This window comes from Onychostruthus taczanowskii, unplaced genomic scaffold (assembly GCF_017590055.1).
Source record: "Onychostruthus taczanowskii isolate IOZ18803 unplaced genomic scaffold, ASM1759005v1 scaffold174, whole genome shotgun sequence".
Taxonomy (NCBI): domain Eukaryota; kingdom Metazoa; phylum Chordata; class Aves; order Passeriformes; family Passeridae; genus Onychostruthus; species Onychostruthus taczanowskii.
Window position 1 is genome coordinate 578274 of NW_024498951.1, and position 24872 is coordinate 603145.

General features: G+C 42.0%; 1 protein-coding gene across 1 annotated transcript in view; it reads left to right on the top strand.

Moving 5' to 3' along the window:
- MUSK (muscle associated receptor tyrosine kinase) overlaps nt 1-23654 on the top strand; it is a 58706-nt gene extending 35052 nt beyond the window's left edge. The window contains exons 10-17 of the mRNA XM_041400201.1: nt 4595-4770; nt 5176-5199; nt 8266-8354; nt 8707-8866; nt 10128-10317; nt 10636-10827; nt 16965-17113; nt 19032-23654. Of these exons, the coding sequence (XP_041256135.1) occupies nt 4595-4770; nt 5176-5199; nt 8266-8354; nt 8707-8866; nt 10128-10317; nt 10636-10827; nt 16965-17113; nt 19032-19708 (1657 nt within the window). The 3' untranslated portion in view covers nt 19709-23654. The remainder of the gene's footprint in view (nt 1-4594; nt 4771-5175; nt 5200-8265; nt 8355-8706; nt 8867-10127; nt 10318-10635; nt 10828-16964; nt 17114-19031) is intronic.
- The last annotated feature ends 1218 nt before the right edge of the window (nt 23655-24872 follow it).

Consider the following 24872-nt stretch of genomic DNA (forward strand, 5'->3'; position numbering starts at 1 on the left):
ATCAAATTGAATTACATATGTAGTTTCAATAATTAACATATTGTTTTCTGTTGCTGTTATCTTGCTAGACCAGTATCTATATTTTTATTACTATAAAGACTAATTTCTTCTTTCGAATTTTGACTAAATGCAGCTCCAGAAGATGCAACAAATCTGGCCAAGGCAATATACCAATCATTTAGCACTTCCTGCTATGACAAAAATATGACAAAAATGATGAGACCAGAGACGTTGCCTGTGTAATTGTACCTGATAAACCAAAACTAAAATGTGGTTATTGTACCCTTCCATATACAGAGAAATGTGCATTGAAATTGGGCTGACAGGGACCCTGAGGAGTCCAAAGCATCTCTTACTATAGCTAATCTACTGTTGACAGGTATTTGTAAACACATCACAGTGACAGGCACTTCTCTCTCCCTATGCAACGTCCCAAAAAGCCCTTGCCTCCTTGTTCCTTGTCCTCCCACCACGGTCATGGAGGCGAGTTTCTTTCTTTCCTCTTTTCAGTGAAATTTTACATCTTTCCCAGATTCTCTGACTAGAATAAAACTGGTTTTCCCAAGCCCTGCACATAGCTTTTGCTCTTCTGCCCAGTCCAGATTTGGTTATTTTTAAATCTAACAGAATCATGATTGCTTGGTGTGCTTTGCAGAGGACAGTCCAACACACACATATCAGGGTGAAGCTTTCTTTTCTCTGTCATATTCAGCCCGTAAAAAACTAGTCATTACCTACTCACATCTGGGCAACTGACATCCTTGCCTAAAGTACACTGCTTTGTCTTGTCTTCCTTGAGACACATTTAAAAATACTATTCAGATGTGTGTTTACTGGAAGAGAAGCCCCAACTCTAGTGTACCAAATAAAATACAAACCTTTTCTACAGATATGTCAAGCACACTGCTTGCTGGACTTGGGCCAGATGTCTAATGGGAATGATTTCTCCAGTTACAGAGGGGCTTTTTAAGACAATCAGCAACGTTTTTGTAATTGGGACCTTTTGTAATTGGGACCTTTTTTGTTGCTTCTCCCATAATATATCTAAAACAAAGGCACAGAGGAAAATTCCACTCTGCATATTGACCACACATTTAGCTTTCTACTTGGTACCTATGCTGCCTGGTATTCTACCATTGACACAGGGGTGGCATATATCCTACAAAACAAGATTATGTGTAAGTATCCAGAGATAATCATGCAGCCAAGTACTACCATTTGCTTTTTGCTGGCAGGCTCCTCCCTGCCACTTCAACATTCTGCTCTTTGTCATTGTGCCCTTAAATACATGATTGCTCTGCCTTTTTTCAAGAGCTGTGACAGTATTTATATCTCAGCCACACATGCACAGCATATTAGTCAGCTAAGGGTTTTGCACATTGCTCTGCAAAGTATTTCAGTTACATCTTGGCCTTGCTTCATTTACCCCTGCCCATGAGTGGCCCTGCAGGACCAGAACTCACAGTGATTTGACTGAAGACCTGTACTTCTGGGGCACTTCTAAAGTCAGAATTATATAAACTACCATAAATATGCATTTGAGTTTGATGCACCTGAGGTAACAGTTACAACATTTGCAAATAAGTCTAAATGCTCCAGGCTTGCCTGGAACCATTTTTCTTGAAATCCATGAGTCAATGTTGGTTTCTATTAATTATTCCTCCCTCCTTCCACCCTGATTTTAATGCAGCTCTCTTAATAAGAAAAATTCTGGAATAGCATCCTTCTGAATTCCTGTCCTCAGAGACCATCAGCTGGACAGCAGTTCTTCTGGAGCCCAATACTCCTTTTGATAACTCAGACATCCAATATATACTTAATGGCTGAGAGAGATCTGGGGGCTCTTGAACACATCTCGCATGGTCTTGGTTACTTTGCAATTCGTTTAACTTCTTTTTACTGTCAACTTTAAAGCTTTCTGCAGAAGCTGGCTAGACTACACAAGTTTTCAGCTGAAATACTTCATGAGTAAGAACTTAACTCTCTCAGCTGTAGGAGAGCTCTTCCAGTTTTTCATGGACATACTGCCCTCAATGTATGTCCATGTATTTTTGTCTTATTTTTTATTTTCTGCACCAATTTTTCTCTTTCCATGTTGTTTTTTTTTAATGTCCATTTTTTTGGAAGCTAGCTGGCAAGAATAAAAACTGACAGGCTGAGTAAATCTTTTACAAACATAATAAGGGGGTAAAACAAAATTAAATGAATAGAAGAAAACCACATGGGAAAAGTTCACTCAGTGTACATTTAGATGCAAATTGATTAAAATGAGAGTTCTAAAGGGAAAGTGATATCTCATAATTCTTGATTACATCTGCCTCTTATTAGTGGCTGCTATTGCAATAGCAGAAGTACCCCCAGTTTCTGTTTCAATGAGTGCTGATAGGAAGCGATCAGGCTGTAGGGAACAGTCTTGTGTTGGGGAAAGTCTCTCTTTGTTTGGGTCTGTGTGTCCCCACCTCCCCTTACATAGTCTCTTGTGGTCCCTAGAAATACCACTGGCACACTTGCTGTCTTCTACCATTACTATTCTTTGTCCATCTGTCATTACATATTTACATATGACATAACATTTCTAATTATAACCTGAAGTAATCTTTGCCTGTGACCTCAGCAAACCCTCCGTGCACAGTGTTGGGTGCTACAACAACGGTATGAACCCAGAAAGAAGCGCTTGACCACCCCTCCCTTTGGCTGTGTTACCATTCTTACGGGGTGCAGACAACCTTCCTTTAACCCTGGAGCAGACAGCATTGCAGAACCATGGTCTTCTGCATTTTGCAATTGAACACTGAACAAAGGGCTTATTTGAGGATGCTCAGGATCCAGCAATGAACAGAGCTAATTCAAATAATATCTCCCAAGTCTCAGCCAGTGCTTCAAGTACAAGTTTTTCTCATTTCCCTATCTAAGTATTTCTTTACTTCTTCTTTTCTCATTTCCCTATCTAAGTATTTCTTTTCCCTTTTAAGTATTTCTTTACTTCAGACTTCGCAAAGTCATTCCTGCTCCACATGTTGTTAAACATAAAAAAGATAAATTTGCCATCTGTCTGCATTCTGACTTCCATGGAAGGGAGGAAGGAATAAACCAGGACTAGCTAAAACCAAGCACAGAGTATCTGGGCATTGATGACTTCAGCCTGCTGAACTGAGGGGCAACCATTACTGTTGCAGAAAAGCTGTTGCTCCAGTAGATTTCTCAATGACCTCCATCCTTCAGGTGCTTTAGACGGTTTCAGTGTTGTTAGCCATTGCTGAAACTCATGACCATCTGCTCTTGTCAAAACCATTGTATAATTAAGGAGGTTGCCTCAACCCACCAGGTGGTGAATTTAGCTAAATCCTTCACCATAGACCCCAGAAGTACATTTCTCTTTCTGCATCATTGTGTGATGGTTGTAAAAGTTGTGGATGTGGGAAAGACTTCAACTGAGCTGTGCAAAAGAAATCTCTGCACATGACCTCAAAGCTGACTTTGTAACCCAGCCTCTCAAGAATGGCTACATAAATAAGCAAATCACTGATAAATTGACCAATATAACAATTCCACAAACTTCACAGTATGGTGTCTTTTCTTTTTCTTTTCCTTTTTTTTTTTTTTTCCTAGTGCAGGTATATCTACCTTGCCTTTCTCCACAAACAGTTTCTCATATAAGGCCCATTTAAAAATCCAAAGCACTTCTTGCCAATGAATGTTTCCCATTGTTATGGAGGTAACACATTAAGTAGGAGACAGGTCACATTTTTACCAGGAAATCTGCAGATATCTACAGAGAAAAAAATGGATTTAAAATTGCCTGTAGAGACAATTAAAAATTTCTGGTTTTTTTATTCAGTGAGAATAAAAGTGTATGCAAATGTTTAATATAAGGTTGAGCATTGCAGCTCACCTTTTGCTTTTAGTAGATGACACATCTACTGTACAATTTACAGAAGCCAAGTGAAATTTTTAGGATATTCTTAAAAATTGCAATTCTAGAAATGAGAGGGAGATTATTTACAAGAGCATGTAGTGACAGGACAAGGGGGAATGTCTTCAAACTGAAAGAGATTTAGATTAGATAATAGGAAGAAATTATTTACTGTGAGGGTAGTGAAACACTGGCACAGGTGGCCCAGGGAAGCTATGTATGCCTCATCCCTGGAAGTGTCCAAGGCCAGGTTGGATGAAGCTTCGAGCAACCTGGTCCAGTGGAAGACGCCCCTGTCCATGACAGGGAGTTGGAAATAGATGATCTTTGACATCTCTTCCAACACAAACCATTCCACGGTTCTATGATATTTATTAAAAGAAATAAAAAAATCTGTAGAAAAAGATAGAAATGAATTCCTCATAGCTTGGTGTGTGGTGTGTTTTGAGCATAACTCTGCTTCATTAAAAATGTAGGTTTGTATGTTTCTTAAAGGAAGCTGTTGCATTTCATACAGCTTTTTTTATGGTTTATGAGCTAGACAGACTGGCTTTAAAGAAGTATCACCCCATTAATGGATTTCTGTCAGCCTGATAACCCCTGCACATCACTGCTAAGTGCAGCCATTTTTTTTCAAGCCATTGACAGCTGTATTTCACTGTTTTTTACAAAACAATGTAGAGAGAATTGCCTTGCTGTAAAGGATCTCTACTGCTTTAAGGAATGGCTCTCAATGGAGGAGAACTCCCAGAAGGGGATTTACAAGCCAGGGCTGATGCTGCTCACTCTTCCTGAATGCAACAGGTTGCCCAGCCTGCACCAGAATCCCAGCTCTTGTACCCGCATCCCTTTCTTTGGTAAGGTGGCACATGCTGCTGATTATCCAGAGAACTGTGTTCTTGGTAAGGGAGAGGGGAAGGGTATGATCTATATTTACAACTAAAGTAAAAGCTGATGGTGGGTACTGTCCTGTCAGCACCTGTGCATGGAATTGTGACAGCTGCTTAGGTGCTTACCGCTCTTGTGCAACCGGGGTGTGGGAAAAATCCCTCAAGTAAATAAAGCCTGGATCTTTATTGAGAAGATCATAACTATCTCAAAAAACCGTCTTAATGATAGCAAAATTGCCACTCAGCTGTCTTTGCAAAGAAACAAGGCGTTTAAGCAAGGGAACTTTTTCCTGTAACGTGCTTCTAAGTGAGCATCTGGTGATATTGCATCCTGGACAATCCCTCCTTACATCTTGTCTTGTTTTTTTACAGATTTTAAGAAGGAGAACATAACCAGTAAGTAGACTGCTCCAGACTCTATGTTTTTAGAGATGGACATGATATTCTTTATTGAAGCTGCCATTTGCACATATTTTTGTGTTTTCTGCTGGTCCTGGCTGGCTGAATTTAGATTATTACTGAGGAATATTGGGGTTTCCACATCCAAGGCATTGGGAAACACATTTCCAGCTCTTTGGAGGCTGGGGAGACCATGGACTAGTAAATTTTTATGAGAGAGGCATGGTGGTTTTAGGTGGTACCCTTCCCTCCAGCTGTTTCCTTTTCTACCTACCCATTGCTTATCATTCCCCTCTACCCATATTTGTATTTCTGATTCTGAGGTTGTTCCAGCCTTGTATGTTAACAACATGGTTACCTATGAATGGCTGGCCTTGCAAGACCTTAAGCTCCCAGGACTCTCCTCAAATCTCCACTGAAGTCTGGCTGTTTCTTGTACGAGCCTCCCATGACCAGTGGTGAGACCCAGACATCCCCTGCGGTGCTGCTCTGACTTCTGTCAGGCTCCCCCCTGCTGCGGGTTGTGGCTGAAGCACACACACCCAACTCTTCCACTCATGTGCAATTGCAGTTTCAAGTTCAGGCACTGAACTTACCTCAATGGAAAAAGGAAGAATCTCTCTCTTGCCATGCATCTAAGCAGGTGAGGTTTGCAGATTTCGCAGTGGCACTCACCTTATGCATGGAGAGAGAGGCAAAGTTAAAAAAAAAAAAAAAGTAAATAAAAATTTTTGGGGAATATTCTTTCATGAAAAGATCTTGGCTTCACCTGACATCCCAAGATCTAGGGGCCTGGTGATGCAGACATGGAGACAAGGATTTCAGCACCCTCTGGGCCAGTGCCTACAGCCTGCAAGTGCAGCCATCCCAGCCCTGGTGGAGGAACCACTAGAGAGGGGTGTTGGCATATGAGAGGAGCATTTGTGGGATGGCTTCAGTCTCCCCACAGATGTTTCAGGACATTCCTCTGTCTCTTGTGTGTTGTGTATGCATGAACTTTCCTGCTCAGATTTCACGGCATTTCCCCAGAGTGGCATTGCACAAATGTACTATATTCAGTCATGAACCAGGAAGATATGACAGTAACATTTTAGTAACATTGCCCCTCTTTTTTTCTTTAGACCCAGTGTTATGTGCACAAGGGTTTGTTGAACACAAACAACTGTTTTCTAACTTGTTATCAGATTATTCATTAATGCCCAAGTGGACCTATATTATTCATCTGTTCTCATAGTAGGAAGACAATCTATGAAAACATCTTCATTTCCAGAGTATGAAGGATTCAGAGGTTCTTTCTTAGTGCTGCTCTTTCCACATTCATCTTTTAAGGTGTCCCACTGACATTTATTTCAGATCTTTGCAGAAAACTTTTCCTTGTTTATTACTAACTGTGTCATGAGGTATGTTTCAGGCACTGCTTTCCTTGCCCTTGAATGTGAAACAAGTAAAATTCTCATCTCAGGTACACAAGTTCCAGGACAGTTTAACACCTCTGATTAAGATGTTACACCTCTGCAGAGCTACAGGTGCTGGTCATGTGGGGCTGCTATCTTATTGCAGATGAGAGTCACAAATAGTAGTTACATATCAGCAAAAGAAATCCACATTAGTGTATTTTACTTTGCATTTGTCATGGGTTTAAATGCTCCCATAAAGTCCATGATCATTCCTCTACTGAAGTGTTTAGCTGCCTCAGGGCTATATGAACTTGTTTAAGCTCACTTGACTGGAGTGAGCACTTTAAAGGCAGTGTGGCTACCTACACATCTATAGTGTCTACTACCTGCTGAAGCCTCAGTAAGCTAAGAGTCTATCACAATATATAACTGCAATCCTGAGTGCAATAAGAAAACATCAGATGGTTATTATGGTGTGTTGACACCTTGTACATGAGAAAGAGTACAATCCACAAAGACAGAGAGCCTTGTGTCAAATTTGAGTCAACCCCTACACAAAGCTTTCAGGAAGATGAAAAGTATTTGCTTAAAAAATTCATTATTTTAGAACACATCATTTTTCTTCTTGTTCTCCTTTTTCCTGAGCTGCGAGATTATGAATATAACAGAAAATAAAATTGTGACAGAAGAATTTGCTGGCTTGTTAATTTTTCTACCAAGTTTAACAATGCAGTGGATGCTAATATATGCCATCTATTACAATGTTAGCCGCAGTTCAGCTGAGTTTAGACTTTAGCTACTATGTATTGAAATCTGTAAGGCTGCATCTCCTCTGCTGTCTTTCTGCTTCCTAGATTATGCCAGCATGCATTAAACCATTAAACTCTCCTATGGGGACAGGTGTATGTGAGGACATATGTCCTAGGAGGACATTAATGCATATTCCTGCAGCAAAATCCTGAGATTTTTTGTGGAATTTTTCTGCAGCTGGAAAAAACACTGTATATGCAGTGACTACACTATCTTCCTTATAAAGAACATTGTTTTATACTGATACCATTCCTTTGATCATAGTTCAGATCATAGTTCAGGGTATTGTTTCCATGCATGCTGAATACCATAGGCTGTTTCCAAATAATCAAAGAGGATAAGCACTGTACAGAAGCAGGAGGAGGGCAACTTTATGAATCCCAGCTCCCTGCTACCAACCTGAGGAATATGAGCGTCTTCCTATTAGTGCCCTGGTAAGAATGCAGGCTGTGACTCCTGGAACCAGTGCTGTGATTTGCTTTCTGTTTTGGTTTGGCTTGGGTGGGGTCAGTGTGGCTCTGCCCTGCACTTTCTTCATGATATACTGTGAACTAGGTAGTTGCAGCTCAACCATCACAGGCATATGGCCTGTTTTCTCAATCTGAGAGAGTTGCAGTGCCCTCTTTGAAGTTTTATCAGATTTCTGCCTCTCTACTGAGTGCAAAGTCCATTAGAGAGTAAACAGGAAGCTAAATAGTACCCTTTCTGTGTTGTCTAGTCCTTCTGTGTGCTTCACATCTGATGCTCGCAGATGGTCTCATGTAACAACATGAACTTTATTCTCATGAGTGTCTGCGTCAGGACATGGTCTGAAATCCCTTGACCCCATGTTGTATTGGTTTTTTTTCTCTCCCAGGGACTTGCTACAGTGGCAATGGCCAGTTTTACCAGGGCACGACCAATGTCACAGCATCCGGAATTCCCTGCCAGAAGTGGAGTGATCAGGTGAGCGTCAGTGAGAGATCCACCAAATGGAGAGCTGTGCTTGAGGTTTGCTTTTCCAAGGAGTTTCTCAGAGTCAGGCAGCCCAGTCTCAGTAAAAGTGATGAGTGGGGAACAAGTTGCCTTCATTCTTGAGCTCACTGGTGTTTTATAATCTCATCATATTTCAATCTGCAAGTTCCCCTTACTGTGTCAAGATGTGTTCTCTGTCATTTCAGGTGACTGAAAGGCTGTTTCACCAAAGGCTCTGTCTTGCTTCAATCCTTTGGGGCTTTTTTTCCCCCCATTTTGTTTTAATAATAAGAGCGTGGAAAATTGTGCTGAAACACTAATACAATTTGCTTCCTCCCCCAAGGCTCCCCATTTGCACAGGAGGACTCCTCAGGTTTTCCCAGAGCTGTTTGATGCTGAGAATTACTGTCGCAACCCAGGAGGTGAGAACGAGCGTCCCTGGTGCTACACAAAGGATCCAGCTGTGACCTGGGAATACTGCAGTGTGTCTCCCTGTGGAGATGGTAGGCAACTGCACTTTATGATTTCTGCCACTGTTGTTGTTTTGTGGCCATGCAAGGTGTTTGCATCCTGAGTACACCAATCTGTTCTGTCTTTTGGATTAAGCTGGTTCTGGGTTTTATATATTCATTCAGCATCTTTAATGAGAAGGTTTAATGTGCCCCATGAAGAGGGGAAAATGAAGACAGATGAGTCAAGCACCTTGTCCTAGGTTATATAAATGCCAAAGATGAAGTGAAATGTTCTCTGGTATTCTGAAAAACTGTTTTCTCACACCGTTTAGAAGGTAGGGCTTCAGGCTGTTTTCCAAAATTGTTTAGTTTAGGGTGATTTTTTTTGCAGCAATAACCATCCCCCCCCCCCCCCCCCCCCAATTTAAACTAAAAATAAGCCAAAAAAAGATGGAAACATCTTTGTTTTTTGATGAAGAAGCGAAGCCTTCCTGTAACTTCTTGTTCAAAAACAGACAAATTTTTAAAAAATATTTCATCCAAGATTCCTGGTTTCTGGATTTCAGTGCTCAGAAACAAGACTGCATTTGTAAACTTCCTGCACAGGGAACAGACGTTCTATGGACATAAGTGAACACAAGTAATTTTCAGTTTAGCTGGCAATTAAGAAGAAGAAGAGTTTAAATTTCTTTCTGTTCTCAAACATTGCATGCAGAGAGTAGTATTTTCTAGAATGTCTCAGAAACTACTCCACAGGTAGTGATGTGATTTTTTCCCTAATAATTCAGCCAAGTGTGCTTTAAACTACTTTTCCACATTTGCTCCGTAAAGACACTGAGATGCAAACTCTTGGGGGTAAGAGGATATTTTGGGAAAGTATCACTCTGTACTTACTTGGTCTTACACTCCTCCCTTCAGATTCCTTTTAGGACACATGATACATTGTGGTTTACATTGTGCACCATTGATCTTTCCCACTGCAGACATGACTATATTTGAATACTTTTGAGACTATCAGATGTGACCTCCCATTTGTAACTCTTCCAAATATTCTATACCAAAACTGTGTTCCCAGCTTAATGGCAAATATGTATTGGTCTTACCAGATCTTGGATTTTCACATGTGGCAAGCACAAATGGGTTTTCCTTCCTGCAAACCAAGCTTCTCTAGTATGATCCTCTCATGTTGTCATAGGGCTGTATCTGTAATGTCAGTAATTCCCAGGGTGACAAGCTAGCTCTGTAAATTCCTCTTAGAGAAAGCTCTATAAACTAGCAGAGGCATAACCCTCTTATTTTATTTGCATTACAGCGTTGTTATCCCTGGGAACGAGAAAACCAAATGGAGAGACTCTAAATCTTCCTCCTCCTCCTCCATTTTCTCCTACATACTCCATGACTGTTATCATCTCAATCATCTCCAGCTTTGCTCTGGTTGTGATGTTTGGCATTATCATCCTGGTTTGCTGCCGTCATCGAAAACAGTGGAAAAACAAAAAAAGGTAAAGCTTGGAACTTAATTCAGTGTAAGAAATGCTGCTTTGGAAAAAGGGTTTTCTTGTTTCTGAGTTTGAGTGCTGCAAAGGGGACAGCAGCACTCCCTTTGCCTGTGAGAGCCCAGTGTAAGTTCTGTTGAACTCCTGTGCCAGAGTAGAATGTGGAGACTAGGGACATGGACACCAAGCTGCAAGGTTCCTTTGGTAGCCCTGCTGCACCTTCCTTTTCATTCTGAAATAAATAATCTCAGGAGGAGATGAAGCTAGTTATCTCCTGATTGAGGGCTGTGCACACGCTGACCAAAAATCTCTCCATTGTTTCAGAGAGTCTGAGACACCAACTCTCACCACTCTGCCCTCCGAACTGCTCCTGGACCGGCTGCACCCCAACCCAATGTACCAGCGCATGCCTCTTCTCCTCAATCCAAAATTGCTTAGCCTGGAGTATCCCAGAAACAATATTGAATATGTGAGAGATATTGGGGAGGGAGCATTTGGGAGAGTCTTCCAAGCCAGGTGAGCAGTCTCTTTGTGAGTCTTCTTTATCTGGAGGTACCTGTGAAAAATCAGCACTGGAAACCAACCATCCATCCATCCATCCATCCATCCATCCATCCATCCATCCACTCAAATGCATGTGTACCAAGTGGTACACAAGTGTCAGGTTTGAATAATTGTTTTTGTTGTCCAGAGCTATCTGTCAATATTTGTTAAACTTTTGCTGCAAATTACTCTTTTCTACTCCCTAGTAGGTGTAATGCCTTAAACACATACTAAAGTCTGGTGTAAAAGTTCAGCTAAATTTTGCCAAGAGTACCGCCTGTAACATGTGAAGTTCTTGCATCTCCCAATACAATGCATCTCTCAATACAGTTCTTGCAGTATTTATGAATTATCAGTGTGTAGGGAGAATTAAAACACCAGTACTGGCCTGTGTAATTACCACAAAAGTCATTGTGTCATGCTACAGTTTAGTCCAAACCAAATTTCCATTTGATTCTGTGGCAAAACCAAGCCAAAGCAAAAATCCCCTAAAAACCCTCCCTACACAGGCCAGGGGGGAGTGGGAGGGGTCAAAGGGGGAATGGGCGCATGGTCTGTGGTGTCCCAGCCTCAATGGAAAATGCACACCCAAGATTTGTAGATGCTTGTGGGTGACAGGAATGGCAAAAGCCAGAGTATCTGCAAAAATGTGCAAATTTTTATTAGTAAGTTACACACCTTTCATGGAAATAGCTCTTTTATTGTCCCTGACCTCCTATATAAACACAGGGCAGTGGGTTTTGCATAAAGGGGTAGCGTGAAAAGGAAGGGAGACAAAAAGATGGATTAAAGACAGGAGGAGAGAAAGAAAGGAAGAAAGGAAAAAAGAGAGATCAGTGGTCCTGGCTCCACCATCAATTCAGCTGACAGAAAGTTTATGGTCCCAGGGCACATGTGCATCTAGGCTCCGTGGGGGTACCTTTCTATAGTAAAATTTCTGTGCCCTGGGGCTAATTTCTTCACTTTCTATACAAAGTGAGTTATCATAGGCAGTCCCTTCTTCCAGACCTTTCTGGAAATGGTTTGGGGGCTTTGGAGGTCTTAGGTGCTCTTGATCCCCCCTTGCAGTCCATTCCCACCTACTTCTTAGCCTCATTCCTGCACCTCTGATGTACGGTATTGTGCTTATCACCAGGAGCCAGAACAAGGACACTTGTCTCAGAAAAATGTTGCCCTACCTCTGCATGGCCCCTTTATTCTGCCATAGCAATCCTTGGTTGGCTCCATGGCTATCTGGATATCAGTATTTGAGTAACACACATAAATTCCCTTATCTCTAGACTTCTACAGTCCCCTTTAGTTCATTTCTCTTTTATTTTTGGAATTTGCACCCACTGTTACCTGTTTTAAACCTAAAGTATTAGACAGCCCAGTTCTGATAATGCCATGGGAGGTGAGATTGTGCACTTTTACAAATGTGAAAAATCTTTAACTGACAAACCCAAAAATGAGGAGGATGGAAGATACCTAGTTTTTCTTGACAGAATCCATAGTTTCTGCAAGACAATCTGGACAATAATTGTTTCCTGCTAAAGTCCCGTCCCCAAATTTCTAGAAGAAAGTGTACAGGCTGCATAGTTCCCTGCTTAGTCAGGGCAGTAATCTTTGTCCTTTGCAGTTAACAAGGATGGGGCATGGCTGATTTTGTAGCTGTATGTAGAGTAGTGTATGATGACCTCACAAAAACCCAGGGAAGGATCAGAGTCCCACCACGGGCCAAGATCTGCTCGGTGAAATGTTTCTGTTGACTGCCAAAGCAAAGGACTGTCCTTGCAAAAAGCAGTCTTAATGCAGGTATTTGTAGTGTTTATAGTTAAGCTGTTGATGTACCTGCTAGAAAATGAATTCCGTACAAGTTGAACATGTTACAGCTGGGAAACAATTTCAATAGCAGTGATGGATTTTTTTTTTTCCTAATGAAAAGATAAATTATTTCTAATGGAAAAAAAGCAGGCATATTTTTCTTTATTACAGAGAGAACTAAAAATAACAAAATTCAAAGGGTGCACAGTGGGATTGTCACAGATGCTTAGCCTGTGATGAACTGTTAGCCTGGGTGGCCAAACACATCTGAGCCTGAAACAAGAACACTGCTACAGATACTGCACAACAGCTCTGCTTGGGGCACTGCACACCAGGGGTGAGGGAAGATGTTGTCTCAGCCTCAGTGCAGTGCTCAGGGTGCCCTGAGTACATCACCTTCCTGCTCACGCTGCAGGAGTCTTCTCCTGTGTGCAAGCAGGGCAGACATTCTGCTTCCCAAGTGCTGCTTTGGCCATCCTCTGGGAGTTTTAATACAATTTGAGTGCTGCACAGACCTTTCTGAGCTTAAAATGATTTTCATGGATATCAAGAAATACTTCTCAAAGGGCATTCAAATGTCACTAAAGTGTTAGTTAAGCAAGTGCCAAAGTGGTGTAGAGACCTTTTATGTGGATTTCATCCACTTCAGCACTGCAATTTCTTTCAGTTAAGCCTTTTTGTTATTGTCAATGAAAATGAGAAAAAAAAGAGGTGCTTGCTCTCTGTGGCTCAGGGAAGGAGCCACAGAAATATTTCTTCCTAGGGATCTCCTTTTTTCATTACCATCTCTATCAAAAATGCCTCCAAGGCATTATAATTCCTTATCATAAGATATGGACATTTCTGTGTGCTGTTAGCAGATCAGTGCAGACCACTGATCCACTAGAACAAGCTGTGTGTCCATCCAGGTTACTGAAACTACCAAAACTCAAATTATTGCCTTCCCATCTCAGAAGGATAAAATGTACTTTCCTGCATGTGTTAAATGGGCATCTCGAGCTAAGTTTAGCAATCCTCTTACTTCTCCTGCTCTCATGTTTCTCGCTCTTCTGTAAACACAGCTCCGCACTCAGTGCCAGCAACGCCTTTGCCAGTTGGCTGCTGTGAGTCCTGATTCAGTGTTTACTCACTCCTGGGTCAAGCAACATGTTAGGACAGGAAGTGTCTAGCTATCATTTACTAGCTTCTCCTGAAAGGCTACTGTCTTCACCAGGAACAGCTTCTCAGTCGGAAGGATAAGGAAGTAACCATGCTTAAAACAAAATTCAGGACCAGGCTCAGGTCTGTCCCAGCTAGGTCTTTGTGATTTTTTCTGATTCTCCTCCTGGGAGGACCATGCTGGCCATACAAGCCACCAGAGCACTAGCTCTGTGCAGTTCAGTGCAGACCAGCGTGCAAGCTTCCTTCAAGAGCTGGAGCTGTGTGGTCCAGGCTAAGCCTGAAGATCAGGATTGCCTAAAAGCCTGGATGTGGAGTCTTTGCTAGTAGGCCAGTATGGAGCTTTTGCTAGTATGCTGGTAGACCTACACTACAAATGCACAACTTGTTGTCCCTCCTTAGGGACAAGGCTGTTCCTAAGGTCAGAGTTTCTTGACAGAAGTCTCCTCATGTTCTCTCCATCTGCCAAGAGTATTTCTTTGGCCTGCTGTCTCATATATAGCTGAAAAATAGTGTGGGTGTTAATTAATAAAAAAAGCCCCCAACTTCCCCTTCCCCCTCAAAAAGCAGATCCTGCTGATTCAGAGCAGTCTCCTGCTCACATATTAACTTAACCAAAGAATAAGGTAAAAGTAGGCTCCCACCAGACTCGGTAGACATTAATTGCATTATTTAATCATCTAAGAGAAGCTACTCAACTGTTATGGTGAGCAAGATGGGGACAGGACACAAATACTTGTTCAGACTGCTCGTAATTTTTTTACATAGTTACTGTTTAGGAAAGAAATCCTGACTGGGATCTTAAGTCAGACATTCTCTAGATAGGCTCAGAATGAAATTCCTAACTGTGCTGCTGGTTAGTTCTTTGAAGAGCATGCACTTAAATGCCAATTAATGCCTCTGGTGCACAAATCCATTGGTGGTGAAGCAGGCAAAGGACTGTTGCTGTCCACCCTGTGCACAGTGTAAATTTCTCCTCAACTTTTTTTTCATTAATTGCAAGGGAGATTACCTAAGGTAATTTCTTTTGATGTTTCCCAGTTCTAGGAGAGAATTAACCTGTTTTTCAAAAAACACTACCCCTTCTGGCCCTCCACCCGAATTCTCCAGGTTCAGAGGCAGCAGTTTCCCACTGCTACCCTGCAGATGTTCCCCTACCATTTGTGCAAAGACTGTCTTTAGGGCATGAAAGGGGTCAAATTTGATAGCTCTCTGCCCAGACTTCAGACAGCCTCTGCCTCTGTGCCAGAGCAGTGTGAGTTTCGCAGGTCTGCTAAGAACTGTAGTGCACCACCACGAGCTACCAAAGGTGAAATTTCTGGTTTTTGCCTGAGGGCCAGTTAAAAGGCATTGTGCAGCTTAACCTCACTTGGTTACATTTAGCTTGGTTTACATTACAGCATGCAGTGAAATTGGGTGTTTGGGTGTACATCAGCTTTGGAAGAGTTTCTGTTTCCAAAGCAGGCTCTGTCCACCCCTGCTTTGGCACTGTGCTGGCTCTGCTAGTTGGAGATGAGTGGTAATCTCTGAGACTATTTGGAAGACATAAAGCTCTCCTATTTTTACTGGAAGACATAAAGCTCTCCTATTTTTACTTTTAAATTCCCTATTACTTTGTTCAGGCTGCTGCTGCTGGCTCTAGTGCTGAGAATTGACAGGTGGTAGGTGCTCATACTGCTCCCCTCCTACTAGACAGGGAACTGCTGCCAGCATGGGGGAAAAGAAGGAAGACATTGTGCTGTAATGGAGGCAGTAGCAGACAAGTGTGGGGTCTGATCGTCTGCTCTGGCATCCCAGACCTCCTTGCCTGAGTGTCTCAGCTGTGATCTAGCCACCTCTGATTCCTATCTTGATGGACACCCTGCCATCCAGTGACATTTGACATTTACAGCATCCAAGTGCAACTGTTGCAACTGCCATGTGTCTGAAGTAGAAGACAAGGAAGCTGGAAGTTTGCTTTGGAAATTGGAGTCTCCTCTAGGTGCTACTGAGCAATAAAATAACCTGGCATTCAAGCAGTGGGAGGCAGTCAGGCTGGTGTAGCAACATGAGACATAAATGGGCACCACTCCCCATGGGCTCTGGCTGGCTACCTGTACGGAATGTGTTTTAGCTGCAAGGCCCCTGGGAAGAATTTGAGCAGGAAACAAAATGTACGTCTGAGGTTTAGTGCATATTTGGAGAGTGGAAAGTTACTCTTCTCCAGCAACAGCTACCCCAAAATCTTTGGCAAGCCCATCTAATTAAACTTGTTGAGGCTGCAGGGACATGTGGATAAGAAAACAATTTTGTTGCTCTAAGTCAGGGTTCTGTTTCCTAAGGATTTGTGCCTATAAGCTTTAGTTGAAGATTTATAAGTGTCAAAACATGTGCATTTACACATTAACTTGTTCTTCAGACAAGGCACGCTTGCTTTGTCCCTTCTGTCCTGTCAAGTGTTTCCACAAATCTTGAATGAATATAAATTGCTTTCTAGACCTCAGCTACACACATTAAATCCAGCTGAAATTAGCAAATGGTTTTATAACTTGTTAAAGGTACACACACATGCCACACACACATACACAGAGAACAGTAAAAAAAGGCTATTTTCTTTACAAAACCAAGGGAATACATTTCCTGTAATTGTTACTTTCACTCTGTCAGCAGCCAGATATACCAAAGTCACCACTGTGCCAGGGATGGGGAAGGAGGCTCTTTCATAAATTTAATTAAAAATAGGTTTATTTTTAACTCCACTGTTACACCCAAAAAAAGTGAATTATTTGGACTGAAGAATCCATCCTGTCCTCCATTATGTTTATGATGTGATATCCAGCCTAGGGAGCAGTTGCTTCTTACTAACCTGTTACTTATTTATGTCTTTACCTGACATGGGGATGAGTCTGTAAGCAGCAAGACCACTGATCAAAAAAGCTATATTGAATTTAGTCCTACCTGTACCTGAACCAAATTAAACACCTCTATAATATGCAATGCATATTGCAGTCCCCAGAGATGAAACTGGGCTTTCCTTCTGTTGGTTCTGGGCCTCCCACTTTTTTTTTTTTTTTTGGTTAGCCTCTCCTTTTGCATCAGAAACAGAACCTATATTCAGTGTGCATGTATTCGTCACTGATGATTTCCTCTCTTACCTCTTCTCCTTGCAGGGCTCCAGGGCTGCTGCCATATGAACCTTTCACCATGGTAGCAGTGAAAATGCTGAAGGAGGAAGCATCTGCAGATATGCAGGCTGACTTTCAGAGGGAAGCAGCTCTCATGGCAGAGTTTGACAATCCAAATATTGTCAAGCTTTTAGGTATCTCAGTGAGGCATCCTGTTGCCTTAACAAGATGGTGCATCACATCAAAGCCTCCTCATGCTGCACTGAGTATACTGCTAGCCATCTTGCTGCCTAACTCTGTTTCCAGTCTAATAACATTGACCCAGATGTCTTACAAGGAAGATGTGAACTTCCTGGAGCTGTGATTTATTTTGTGGGTACTGAAAAGAAATAGCACAAGTCTTGTTAGTTTTATAGGTCCCACTTACTATTGTGGTGTCTGAACACTTAATAACATTAAAAACCCCAAAATTAAATGAACAAAAAAAGCCAGCCACAAAAACAGTCTCTTCCTTTCCTTCCATTCTCATCTGAAAGGATGAGAATCCATCCTTCTTTGACTGGATTTTTTGGATTTGGTTGGATTTTTTTGGAAAGTCTTGATGCTCAAGCTTGGCTAATAAGGCACTTTATGAGAAATTAGCTGCTGACAAAAATACATTCTTTTAGAAGATTGTCTTTTTTTTTTTTTTTTTTTTTTTTTTTTTTTTTTTTTTTTTCTGAAGTAGATGCTGCTGGCCACCTTTATCTGGCAATCCTTCTCTAAGTTGTTGTATGCAGATCTGATTCTCATGAAGAGGGGCATCTGAGATCTTAATTTATTTCAGTAGGAAGCTCCAGAACATTTTGAAATGGATAAACCACAGTTTTGGGAAAGCTGGGTTGATACAGGTACTTTGGCTACAGAAAAGAAAAGCAGGAAATGCACTAAACTGGATGAAACTTTGTGTTTATTGTTAACACATTTTAGGCCAGAAAAGAACAAAGGTACAGGCACAAACTACTATCACATCATGGGGCTGTGGAGAAACAGCCACATTGTTGAAAACAGCTTTGATGATAAATCTCTCACATACACTTGTTGTGCTTGTCAGATCCTGATGTCATCAGATTGGGAACAGCCATTTGTTTTTCCTCAAAGATTCAACTACTAGGTCAACAATTAGAATTTCAGATTTCACAACAAGTTGCATCATCAGTTGCTAAAGGATGACCCTAAGATAGCAAAACACATAAATTTTAAATGTTGGCTTTTGCTAGTTAGCAGTTTAATGATAGGTGCACAAATACTACTCTATCACTGTATGATCAGAAAGGCTCATGGAAGTGTGGTTAATGCTGGCCCACCAATAAAGGTGGTAAAGTGCCAAGCATGTGCCCTTCAGTGGGACTGCATTCTACATCTAACAGACAGGCCAAATGTCTCCTTTCAGCTGTCTGCTTTTGATTTGTCTTTCTTTAATTTTTGAATATCTGTCATGCCAAAAGTAATTCCTTAACCAACTTTTTTTTTTTTCCTGCATTTATTGTTTAAAAAAATAAAAATCCATAAGGGTGGGAGTTTCCTTGCAATTCAAGAGTTCCACTGAACCCTTGAACATGCCCCATCTGAATACTTTTGATGTCTTCCTGCATATGTGTCATCTCTACAACAATATTATTGTTGTAATAATACAACAATCACAAGAAATAAAAGAATTTGAAATAACTTGATCTGAACTTTAAAGGTTACTTCCTGAAAGTCCTTGTTGTTGCACCTGGGAAGAGGCAACACTTTAGTCAATGCTAACTTAATCAGGATTGGCTCTTCATTAAACATAGTCCCAAAACTCTGTGTTTTACCTGCGATCTCGAGGCAAATTGTGCATGCAGGCATGTGCATTACTTGTTAGCATGTCCCACGGAGCTCAGCATCGGGTTCCTGATGAAGGAGCTTGAAAAGAGGCAGCATGGATGATGGATGCATGCGAAGTAGGTGGTATTTGCATGGTCACCTGTGTCTCTGCATTGTTGAAAGCCTTCCTTTTGTGTAAGCATTTTTGTGCTCTTTGGCTTTTGCACAGCAGAACTCTCTTTGCTACACCAATGACCTGTGTGGTCTGTCCTCTCCCAGGCGTGTGTGCAGTTGGGAAGCCAATGTGCCTGCTGTTCGAGTACATGGCCTATGGGGACCTGAACGAGTACCTGCGTGACCGCTCGCCCCGCAACCTCTGCAGCCTCGCGCAGGGCAGCCTGGACACGCGGCTCCGCCTCCCGAACCCGCTGGCGCTGTGCTGCACCAGCCAGCTCTGCATTGCCAAGCAGGTTGCTGCTGGCATGGCATACCTCTCCGAGCGCAAGTTTGTCCACCGGGATTTGGCCACCAGAAACTGCCTGGTGGGGGAGAACATGGTGGTGAAAATTGCAGATTTCGGTCTCTCAAGGAACATGTATTCAGCTGACTATTACAAAGCAAATGAGAACGATGCCATCCCCATCCGCTGGATGCCCCCTGAGTCCATTTTCTACAACCGCTACACCACAGAGTCTGATGTGTGGGCCTATGGGGTGGTGCTGTGGGAGATCTTCTCCTACGGCATGCAGCCTTACTATGGGATGGCTCATGAAGAGGTCATCTACTATGTGAGGGATGGGAATGTCCTCTCCTGCCCAGACAATTGTCCTCTGGAGCTCTACAACCTAATGCGCCTCTGCTGGAGCAAGTTGCCTGCCGACCGTCCAAGCTTTGCCAGCATCCACCGCATCTTGGAGCGCATGTACGAGAGGGCCGTGGCCAACATGTCTGTCTGAGGGATACAGTTCCTTCCTTGTGTCCTGTGTCCACCTATTTAGACTGACTTGGACTAGCCCATGAGCTCCTGAGTGATGGTGGCTTCGCACAATGTCCCACTCAGGGAGGAGATACAGCTCGTTCCACTGCCAAGCAAGAAATATAGACTGTACCCCTTTATGCACCTCCTTGAACGGGACTGTACCTCCCAAACAACAGGGCTGACCTTTAGCCACCAAGACAAGACTCCTCAGGTTGGTGAGGGTGCTGGTCATGCTAACTCAGTTCTTATATTTGGCGTTTCCAGGAGCACAGAGTTGCTCAGGGAAGGCAAACTAATGTTTCTTCCTAAGCACTGTTCCTTTCCTTCCAAACAGATCCCATCATGCCCTTCTGCATTTACACTCTTAGCTTTTACCTTTTTTCCCCTTTCTCTTACATTTTCTAGTATTATTTAAAACAAAAGGTTGCAGAGTTCAATCTTCTTTTGGGGATACCATTTATTGTAGTTTTTTGCATACTGTTTACTATTTTGTTTTTGCATCCTCAGTCCTTTTTGCAGAAAAAGGATGTTTCTGAAGCCAGAGGCCACTTTCATCTTCCTTTTAACTTCCACTCTCTCTCATTACAATAACACTGACAGAGTCAAAACAGGAGCCTGCTGGACCACTGGCAGCCACCTGCGTCTTCTGTTACAGAGACAGGCAAACCCCTGTCAAGCATGGCACTTTCCATTTTCCAGTGTGAGAAATCCAGAGTCACGTTCACTTGATGTTTGTTAAAGTGTCATCTAAAACCTTTCCTTCAGCATTGCAGCACATCTTACCTACCTTCCCTTGAAGCAGCAACGCCATTTGGTGCTGTCAGAGAAATTTATCCCAAAGGCCTGGTGCTGCACCTCATAGGCATCCAAGGTGTATTTATTTGCCACTGTCTGATCCTCACAATGCTGAAAGCAGGAAGAAATGCATCCCCTCTTGCAGAAGCGTGGCAGGCTGTATTAATTGTTTCTTTCCTTTTTCTTTACAATCTTGGCCTGCTGTTTCTGGTTGCCTTTCCTGACAGACTCTGCTAAGTCCCACTACAATATTTGCTGGCCACCTTTCCTTGTGCTGCAGTTTAGAGACAGAAGAGTAAGGAAGGTGGATGTCTGCCATCAGTGTCCTTCATAGACAAAGTTAGGAGAAGGTGGAAAAATCGGGTGCACACAAGAAGAACTGCAAACTATCCATCTGCAGGGTAAAGATGAGACTGCCTCAGTTACAGACAGCCTGCAGCCCATCTCCATACACCAAATGTTTCTCCACTAAAAGTTCTCCAAATTGTAATGGATACTTCAGTGCCAGAGAAAATTTTATACCTGTGGTGACAGGTGTAATCTTTTAGCTCCTTGTGCAGTGAGGAGCAGTTGTCCCAGAGTCCCATTGCTGATACAAAATATAGTCTGAGGCAGGGATGTGCATTATGACTATAGAGCAGGAGTGCAAATGAATGAGTGTTTAGTGTGGCTTCTGTAACTTGGGCACACTGGTTTAGCCAGAAAGCAGCAGTGGAGAGCAGCTATTTATGGTTTCTGAAAGGTAAACTTGAAAATGTCTGTGAACCATTATAAAGAACAGAACTGGAAAGAACATACTTTCCTCTGCTGCTCTCCTGTTTGTTTGGGGTTTTATTTTGTTGGTTTTCTTGGGCTTTTCTCATATAACCGTATAACCATGTAGCCATAACAGCATGATTTAATGTGTTCAGACCACTGGTGTCACCTTCAATTGGAGCAAAGAGCTTGCAATTACCAAAGACTATGGCAAGAGAAGAGGTCTGGGCTGCTGTTGAAGTGCCAAAATGGTATCTGCACAGTGAGCACAAAATGGCCAGAGCTGTCTTACTCATTTAGCAGTCCTATCATCATGCTGCTATCACACAACAGTTTACTGAGGTTTGGGTGCTAAGGACAAATACCCTTGAAAATCCCAAAGCCCTCAATTTCAATAGACAATTATACTGGAGTTCCTTATATAGCTCCTGCTATTGCATTATGAGCACCTCACAGTGTGCATGGTTGAATTTGTTAGGTTGTGTCAGCTCCCTGTCTGTCTTCCCTGTTCTGAGGAGGAAGAAGGGAGGAGGCAGGCCTGGAAGGATGTGCGGTGATGCTGAGCTGAGTCTGAATACACAGCCCAGGACTTGCATCATCTCTGTAAGGGAGGGGGCACACTCAAGTTCCTTGCAGTGCTCAAGGCATTGGGCATTTTGTCACCCCCTTTAGAGAGGGCAGGGTCAGAAGCTGTGTGTGGGTAGTGGTGTGCGTCCAAGTACCCAGCACCTCCTCTGCAGCTGGAATGATTCTTACACTGACAAAGCTCATGGTAACAGGTGCAAAATCTGCACCATGTGGTAAATGTAAACAAACACACCCATTTACAGTCTGGAGGACAGTCTGCCTTTCTGCCTTCTAGGATCCCAGTGCTGCCTTCAGTTCATTCTCCCATTCCCCCTGGAAAATTATTATAAAAGAAGAAAATTATTATAAAAGAAGAAAACCAGTTTTCTTCTTGTTAGCTGCCTGTAATGTCACATGCTAGGAATTTTCACTTGCTTTCTTTTTGAAAGAAAGACTCCCATAAACTTGGAAGTGTAGCCCTTTTCATCTCATTTGCCTAGCCCAAACACTTGTCTCAGTGCCCCCTTATTTAGGATAACAGTGGAAAATTTGGTCTTCCTCATCCAGCATTCCAGCCTTTCATTATAAGAATGTACTGAAGTGTGAGGTAGTCAGTGTCTGTAGGTCAGGAGGGGAAAATCTTCCTTTCTTGCAGGAGGAAAGAGATAATTTCAAGACAGGTTCAGAGAAGCTCTCAGCAGCATGTTCTCCAGGGATGGTAATGGCTTCTGCGTACCGATCCAGCAGGAGGGCTTAGCACCTAGACAGTGCTGTACTTTGAGGACTTAAATTGTAGCAGGACTTCTGCTGCCTTAGTGTATAGCTGGATTTTACTATTTCCTTCTGCTGTATGCTTTTCAACTTGCTGGGAGCTGGAGGTTGACTGCCTCCTTTCACAGATGTTTTTTCTCCTCCCTATGTTTAAGATTCTGCTGTCTTCATTCTATGTTATACAGTGTGCTATGCCAGATTCTTTTAGACCTTCTGTCCAGTTGTCATGTAACACAATTTTTTTTTGAATGGGAGTAAACAAAGGGATTATTAGAGAGCAGCAGAGCAAGAAAAGTTTGTTGCTCAAAAAAGTTGCTTGGAAGCAAAAATATTTTGCTTTTTTAGTTTGGATTTATAATTCATGTGGAGAGAGGATGAATCAAAAGTGAACAGTTTTGTGTTCATTTTAGAACATTTGTGTGCTACAATTTAGAGCACTTTTCTACATTTGGTTCTGTCCATACCGGCCCCAAAAATATGGAATGCTTCATGAATTTGCATGTCACCCTTGTGCAGGGACCATACTGACATATGAATTTAAGATTAACCTTTTTGGTGCTTCGGTTCCCATTCCCACTGATAACAAAGGGAGCCAGCAATCTGGGGCACTGGATGAGAACCCCAAGAAAAGGATTTGCAGCACATTTGATCTACCCATTCCCTTTGCAAGTGTGCTGCCTTGAGCACTGGCAGCACATATACGTCTTTATCCTGGGTGACATATTGTGAAATCTGACCAACCGAACAACACAGAAATCCTTTCATGTTCCTGTGCCTTTATTCGACAGTTGCATTTAAAATGCACTTTTATAAGCATAAATTCTGTAATCGATTGGACACTGTTTACAATACGATCAAATTTGGTTCAGATCCTCTCAAACACTTTATGGTTTAAACTTAACTGTCTCGTCTCATTTACCCAAGGGAATATACTAGTTATTATTCTGTGATTGTTAAATCTTATGAATGATGGCTTTGAAAGACATCCCTAGTAGAGATGTACATTTCTCATTATCTCAACCTGTGTAACTCCAGCGTGCAATATTTTATAAAATAAAGAGACATTGAAAAGGGTAATGCTAATTCTGTTCTCTCTGTTCTCTTCCTTCTCCAGCACGGTTTTGGGGTTTTTTGCTTTTGTTTCTGTGTTTTTGTTTTTTTGTTGTTTTTTTTTTCTGAAAATGGATGTGTTTCACTTTACTAAAATATCTTTTTTACAGCTTTAATATCATGATGGTTATACTGCAGTGAGTTGCAGTAATGAGTTAACTTATTATGTGTGCTCAAAGGCATATTGTTTTGGTGGGTTAAATTGGGTGCTGTAGGAGCACATTAAGAAACTTTACATTGTGAGAACACATTAAGGGCTGGACAGGGGAAAGGATGATGTTTTTACTACAATGTAGATTGGAGTTCTTTTATGACTATCCCAAGGTGTAAGATGCCTCACAGAGATGGGAATGACATCTGTCTCACTCCAGACATCTGCTGGTATTTGTGCCTGGATTCTGGTCTCATACCTAGATGTGTGGAATTAAAGTGTGATATAAAATCAAAAGGGAATTGAGTTTACTGTTTGTAGAACACAGCGGAGCAAAGCTTCATGCTGATGGGTTTATCTAAAAGACTATAATGTTTTTCTGCCCATGATCCTTGAGGATGAGCTCATTCAGTAAGTCTGTGGGAAATTTAACTATTCAAAATTTAACTGTAAATCTTTAACAGTCAGAAATGGGGAATCAAACCAAACTTTCTAACTACAATTTTTCAGGGAAACCAGGAATTACCTTCTTTATTTCTCTCTCTTCTCCCTGCCAGCGCCCCCCACAATCTAAAGTGTTTTCTGCAAATGTTCTTGCTAGAAAACTTAGGGGAAAAAGTGTTCTGTAAATATTGTTCTTGCTGAGCAAGTCATTAATGAATTAGGAAAGGAGTTATTTTTTCATCCTCTCAGTTAGACTGAACAATATTAAAGGGTTAACATGCCAAGTTGTTCAAGGCACAAGAAGAAGTAGTATGCTCATTTCCCACCACCAAATGAACAGACTTTGAATCTGTAGAGAAACATTCTTCTAGCCTGGCTAAAAAGTTGACTCTATGACAGAACCTGCTGTCTTCAGCAGTTCAATCTCTGCCAGGCTTCCCTCCTTCCAACCCGCTTCTGAGGTCACCTGAACCAGCAAGCACAGTGCCTTGAGTCACCCTGAATATTCTGGGTAATTCAGCCATCCTGTGATGAAACAGTGAGAGTA